At 48.2% G+C, this 6,540-nt stretch overlaps 1 protein-coding gene and 1 long non-coding RNA gene across 5 annotated transcripts in view; one reads left to right on the forward strand and one right to left on the reverse strand.

Moving 5' to 3' along the window:
- The window catches only part of LOC144222476 (uncharacterized), a 46,163-nt gene extending 43,094 nt beyond the window's left edge, over positions 1-3,069 (forward strand). The window contains exon 4 of one of the 2 annotated variants that reach the window (XR_013332406.1): positions 806-3,069. This is a non-coding gene — a long non-coding RNA (uncharacterized LOC144222476). The remainder of the gene's footprint in view (positions 1-805) is intronic. The other variant, XR_013332405.1, reaches the window with a different exon arrangement.
- Positions 3,070-4,305: 1,236 nt separating this feature from the next.
- TFE3 (transcription factor binding to IGHM enhancer 3) overlaps positions 4,306-6,540 on the reverse strand; it is an 11,512-nt gene continuing 9,277 nt past the window's right edge. For all 3 annotated transcript variants that reach the window (XM_077752960.1, XM_077752958.1, XM_077752959.1), the window contains one exon: positions 4,306-6,153. In XM_077752960.1, the coding sequence (XP_077609086.1) occupies positions 5,713-6,153 (441 nt within the window). In that variant the 3' untranslated portion in view covers positions 4,306-5,712. The remainder of the gene's footprint in view (positions 6,154-6,540) is intronic.

The following is a 6,540-nucleotide window of genomic DNA, read 5'->3' on the forward strand; positions in this document are numbered from 1 at the left end:
GCTTTTCACCTGTGCCTGTTTTCATTATTTTCTTTAGAGGTGACCTTGGTGATAACAAAATGCATCCTTATGATGCAAATGAAAGTTAACAGTGTACCATTTCACGTAAGATGCAAAAACCTTGCAACAGAATAGTTTCATTTCCCAAATCCTGTCCTTCGTGGTGGTGTTGTGTGTTATATCTGCTTACACTGTAAAGTCTACAATTTAGCTTGATCCTCCTTTCTTTCTAAGTAAACTCTGTGCCCAATGTGGGGCTCGAACTTGGGACCCTGAGATCAAGAGTTGCGTGCTCGGGGCGCCTGGCTGTCTCAGTCGGTTAAGCGTCCGACTTCGGCTCAGGTCATGATCTCGCAGTTCGTGGGTTTGAGCTCCGCATTGGGCTCTGTGCTGACAGCTCANAAGGATATTTTAGAGAGGGTCTAATGTAACTCTTACTCTTCTTGCTGGGGCTGGCTGAAGTGGCCTACTCTTAAGGCATGGCCTTTCTGGGGTGTTTGTTTCTCATTGAGGTATTGGATGAAGACTCTCCACTCAAGCTGGTCAAAAGTCCTGTATCTCCCAGAACTGTGCAAGCATCCATTCAGCTCATGGAATACCAGGACAAATCTCTGCTTGGCCTCCCAGTTTCTCAACAGAAGCCTGCACAGCCTAGCATTTGGCCACAAACCTACAGCAACGCCTCTTGTGATTTCTGGAAGTCCGCCTCTAAAACCTCCTTTCTCTCTAGTAGAGTGAAATCCCAGCAGCTCTGCTATCTCGTCTGTTCCTCCCCAGCTCAGCTATATTGCTATTCTCTCTCTAGGCTCTACTTCCCTTCAGACAAGTCCTGAAAATGACCCAGGTGGAAAGAATACAGTCCAAGCTCACTGCAAGCTTCACTTCTCTTGGCCATCACATTCCATCCAGTGGAGCAGAGGACACCAGAGAGCCTTGATAAGCCTATCTGTAGGATGATACCAACTTTGGTCTCGGGGCTCCCCCCCAAAAAGAAAGAAAACCAGGATTGACAGATGGAGACAAAAATGACTGTTTGCTCAAATAGACAACCAGTCTTTCCTTGTCTTATGTGATCTTGACACTTGAAGACTATGGGTAAAATATTGTACAGAATCGCCCCCCGATTTGGATTTCTCTGCTCTTTTCTCATGATTACACAGAGGTTATGGTGTTTTGAGGAAGGATACAAAGAAAGTGAAATGTCCTTCTCACTGCATCATATCAGGGGGTACATGACAGCAATGTGTCATATAACTGATGATGTTAACTCATCTCTTGGTTAAGGTGGCGTCTGCCAGGTTTTTCCTTGGTTAAGTTACTTTTTTTCACTTTCCATACTCTTGTCATTAGGTGCAAGTGACTGAGTCCAGCTCGTATGCAGGAGGAAAGGAATTAAGGTCCAACTCCTGGCAGTGGGGGATCAAATATTGAATAAGTGTTTTGGAGGTGATACTTTAAGGCTGTGCAACTATGGTGTTCACCTTAAAGTTTTAAGTTTTACTTAACAGAAAATGTTTTAAATGTTTTTTATGAGAGAGAGACAGAGACAGAGACAGAGAAAGGAGACACAGAATCTGAAGCAGGCTTCGGGTTCTGAGCTGTCAGCACAGAGCCCAATGCAGGGCTCAAACACACGAACTGCGAGATCATGACCTGAGCCATAGTGGGATGCTTAACTGACTGAGCCACCCAGGCTCCCCATAATTTTTAAATTCAATTATACTTGACACATTTCTTTTTGTTCACCTTCAAGTTCTGTCCACTAATTTTAGCATTTAGTGGATCATGTCTGCAGCAATTATGACTGGTATTTTAATGGTAATTTTCTATTTTCCTTATTCCTTCTCTATTATTTGGAATTCTTTTTTTAAATGTTTATTTATTTTGAGAGACAGAGTGGGGGGGGGTGCAGAGAGAGAGAGGGAGAGAAATAATCCCAAGCATGCTCCACACTGTCAGCACAGAGCCCGATGCAGGGCTCAATCCCATGAACTATGAGATCACAACCTAAGCCAAAATCAAGAGTTGGTTGGCTTAACCAACTGCACCACCCAGGCACTCCTATAATTTGGAATTCTTATGTATGTAAGAGTTGTCCAGTCTCCAGAATTTATTCATTCAACCATATCACTTATTTATATAACTACGGAATCACTGACATTTAATTTGGGCGCACTATAAACCAATACTATCATTATTTTTTTGGTGCTCAAGTTGTTCCAGCTTTGGCCATTGTAAGCTTTCAGGTCAGTTCTTCTATTCTTATGACATGCTCCCATTTGGGGGGAGGGGGGCGACCTCCTTACTTTTTGGGACTGTATGATGCTCCAGGATCACCTTGTATTTCCCTACCCTGGCCTTTAAAACCAGCCATTTCTCCAACGACCCTGGTTCCTTTTACTGGAGAACGACATTTGGAAACCAAGATCTGGGTAAGAAAGACGCTCATGTGTAGCGTCTAGGCCTTCTCAGTGGACAGACTGAGAAACTGCCGGAGGAAACCAAGACCAAGACGTGATGGCTAAATGCAGCATGGTATCTGTCGTAGGGACCTGCTAAGGTGGTTCTTTAGGGGTCCCTGCCTACAGATATTCCTGGTCTTTTGTAATTCCCTCCCTTTGAGTAACTTGATTCAAACCAACAGAATGCCTCGCCTTTGAGGTGTCACTTCCTGTGATTAGATGACAAGACACTGTAACTTCCATGTTGCTAGTTGGCTCTCTTGCTGGCTTTGAAAAAGCAAACTGCCACGCTGTGAGCTGCCTCATGGAGGGAAAGGAAGGAGCACAGGGCTTGCTGACAGCTGGCAAGGAACTGAGGCCCTCGGTTCAACGGGCTACAGAGAACCGGGTCATGTCCAACACTTTCCTCGACTGTACCCTTGCAGGAGCCACTGGAGTAGAGGACCCAGCTAACAGCCTGGAGATAAAGAAGGTGCATTGTTTTTAGCCACCCAGATCCTGGTAACTTGCTACACAGGAAGCGATAACAAATGGAGTTTCCTTACTTGGATCCTAGAACAGAAAAAAAAAAAAAATCATGGAAAAACGTCAAATCCAAATAAAGTCTGTGGAGTTCCTGGTGCTGTGCCAATGTTATTTTCTTAGCATTGATAAATATGCCATGGTTATGTAAGATATTTACATGAGGGGGAGCTGGGTGATGGGTATGGGAACGTTAATATCTCTGCAACTCTTCTGTAAACCTGAAATTGTATCAGAATACAAATTTGGAGGAAAAAAAACCACCTCTGGGTGTTACAGGTTATATTTACCAAATTCAAAAGAGAATGTGGCAGATTCAAGGAGAAAAAAAGTAAAGAAAAGGTATCAGAGAGCCTCCAGGCTGGAGAAAGAGACTCAGCAACCAGGCCTTAGGGTCAGTGTGACTGGCTAAAAGGAGTAGCCAGTGTGGTGGTTATTAGCCGCTAGGGGAGACGCAGGGCAGGCCTGATGCCTGCCCTGGGAATCAGAGTCTGGTGGAGGAATTCCAAAACTAATATTTTTCTCAGTCTTCAACAAGATACTTGTATTTGTTTACCTCCATTTAACGCCCTTCCCCCCCCAAATGTCAACATTTGTTCCAAAATTGAATTGCTTGCCTGTTCCTCTACCTTTGTGGTTTTTGTTTTTTGCCCTTTCAACCATCTGGCATACCTCTACCGTCTGCCAGCAGATAGCCTCCTACACTTCTTGTTGGTTTCAAAAGTGAACGTGCAAAACAATCTTTGCCTCCTCTGCCCTCAATGACCTTCTTCAAGCCAGATCTCTCACTCACTTAACTTTACCATTTAGCTCTTCATCCATTTATGGGTATTATCTTCAGATAGTTAAATTCTGGCCCTCAGTTTCTTCAAATGGGAAATGGGAACAAGAATTAGCACTTTCTTGATAAATATTCCTTAGATTAAAAAATTAGGTGGGGGTACCTGGGTGGCTCAGTTGGTTAAGCCTCTGGTTTCAGCTCAGGTCATGAGAACACGGTTCATCGGGCTCTCTGCTGTCAGCACAGAGCCTGCTTTGGATCCTCTCTCCTTCTCTCTCTGCCCCTCCTCTGATTGTGTTCTGTCTCTGTCTGTCCCTCAAAAATAAACGTTAAAAAAAAAATAGGTGAAACACTTCTAATAGGAGGGTACCTGGCAGGTAGTTAAGGACTCACTGCTTTTGCTTACAGGGTTTTCCTCCAGTCCCTCTATCTAAATTCTTGAACGCATCCCACTTAAATTGGTTTCTTCTAAGAACCTTTCTTTCTCCCAGCCAGCATGGACCATGCTCACTGTACAGTCAAAAGCAAGACAGGAGACTCTTTGCCAAAGTTAAAAGCGCATCAAACACGCCTAGCATTTATTATTTTAGTCACAAAGCTACAGACCCCTTAGTACACCCTACTTGGGGCTTGACCCCAAGGATCCAAAGCTGATAACCTTGGGTGTATGTGGTAGGAAGGATGGGGATGGGCAGGGAGTGTCTCTTAATGACTCTGAAATGGGGAGGACTCCTCCAAACGAAGAACTGGGTGGAGGCTGGGGGTTGGAGGTGACCTAGCTTCTGAGTGGGATGGGGGGGGAGGTCAATAAAAAAAACAGATAAAAGAGGGGAACATGTTTTTGCAACCCTCACTCCAAGCCTCTGCTTTGGTGGGGCAGGTTTCCACTTTTTCCTGGGCTCAACAACTCCCCAAAAAGGCCCCTTCCTTCCTCCTTTTCCTATACAAAATGTCAGGGTGCTGGGGTGCTGGTTCGGGGAACCTGGCCTCAGTACCCCCTAATTCCCATTACTTCCCCAAACTGCCCTTCAAGGAAGGAGGCAGGACTCTACCCAAAGCTGAGGGTCTAACTCTCACTCCAGACATAGGCCTGGAATGTCGGCCCACAAGATTTGAAGATGTGCCCCTTTCTCCAAGGGCAAGATTGGCTCAGAGCCCTCCTAGGTTAGGTTCCACTGGTCCCAGGTTAAGGCTGGGGAGCTTAAGTAGCACTCCCTCCTGTAGCGTGGAATGCTTGGATGGGGTGTCGCTAAGGGACAAGGTCTGTGATCTCCACATGGTGGCCTGATCTTATGGCCTCCTCCATGCCTGAAATACCTGCGCTGGGCTGATCCTATAGGGAAGGGGTGGGGCCTGGCTCCTATGTTGCTAGAAGGCCAGGACTGAGCTCCCAGGTGAAGGGGATCTCATCCTCACTTCTGTTCCTTGTCTGGACAGGGTAGGGATCATGGGAAAGGGACAGGGCCTAAACCCTCAGGGTGGGACCTCTGTTATTTTGACCCCTCTTCCTTGCCATGGTGGACTAGACTAGTGGTTCCAAGAGAGGGGATGGACCAGTATCTTGATACCTCCTTATCCCTGGAGATCTGGCTAGGAAAGTCCCCAAGTCTCAGGGGCCCAGCTCATCTGCCTCCTTCCCTCACCTGGGCAAGGGCAGGTCCCATGGGGTGCGGGTAAGGCTGTGACTTCCAGGGGACAGGCCTTGATGTTACCACCTTCTCCATGGCTTAAATACCTTGCTTGCTGGTATTGTGGGGAAGAGGCGGGGCCACACCTGACTCCTCCTCCTTGCCTTGTTACAGGGGTGGGGCCTTGTCACATCTCCTCTTCCCCCAGAACACCTGGGCAGGGCAGTCTCATGGGAGGGTGGGGGAAAAGGCAGGGCCTCAGCCTGATACACTCCTCCTTTCCTGGGTGGGGAAGTCCCAGGGGAGGGGTGAGGCCTGATCAGGACTCCTCCTCCATGCTGAAGCTGCTGCGGCGACTGCTGGCCTTGGAGACAGCGGGGGATACCGATGAGAGCAGGGGGTCAGAGGCAGCCCGCAGAGGGGACAGGGCGCCCGAAAGTCCCCCCACCCCCCCTTCCTCCTCCTCCATCAGAATGTCCTCCAGCCCCAGGTGGAAGGGGTCCCCCAGGTCCCCCAGGTGGTCGCTGGGAAAGTGCAGGTCCAGAAGGGCATCCGAGGGTGGCGCTGGGGGCTGCTGATGGGGAGCACTCTGGGCGGAACCCCCCGCTGCATGAAATGTTGCTGTGCCTGGCCTGCCCTCCTCCTCAACGTCCAGCTGCTCTGGCTTGAGGCTGTCAGAGGCAGAAGTTGTGGCCAGGGAGAGCAGCCCTGGGGTGGGAGGTACTGGCAAACCATGGATCTGTGCCTGCAATTCTAGCTCCTGCAAAATGTAGGGGGTGGGAGTGGGGTAAGATGGGGTTCACAGTTCCTCAGAGGCAGAGGAGCTTAAAGGTGAAAAGAGCAGGCTGCCTGCATTTGAAATCAGCCTCTGCCACTCACTAGCTGTATAACTTTAGGCACGTTGCTTAACCTCTCTGAGTCTCAGAGCCCCAATCTGTAAAATGAGTACAACGGTCCCTGCCTCATAGGACTGTAGGGAGGACTAACTCAGTAAATGGAGATAAGGCTCCCCTCACAGTGCACGGCTGGAGATAAACACTATAGACGTTAGCCAATGTCCGTCACCATTCTTGTTCATGTTACGATTCCTACTTATCGTCACCATCATGTGAATCGGGAAGCCCGGGGCCCCCCCAAGCCTGCCAGG

This window comes from Crocuta crocuta, unplaced genomic scaffold (genome assembly GCF_008692635.1).
Source record: "Crocuta crocuta isolate KB4526 unplaced genomic scaffold, BGI_CrCroc_1.0 scaffold943, whole genome shotgun sequence".
In the NCBI taxonomy this organism is placed as follows: Eukaryota; Metazoa; Chordata; class Mammalia; order Carnivora; family Hyaenidae; genus Crocuta; species Crocuta crocuta.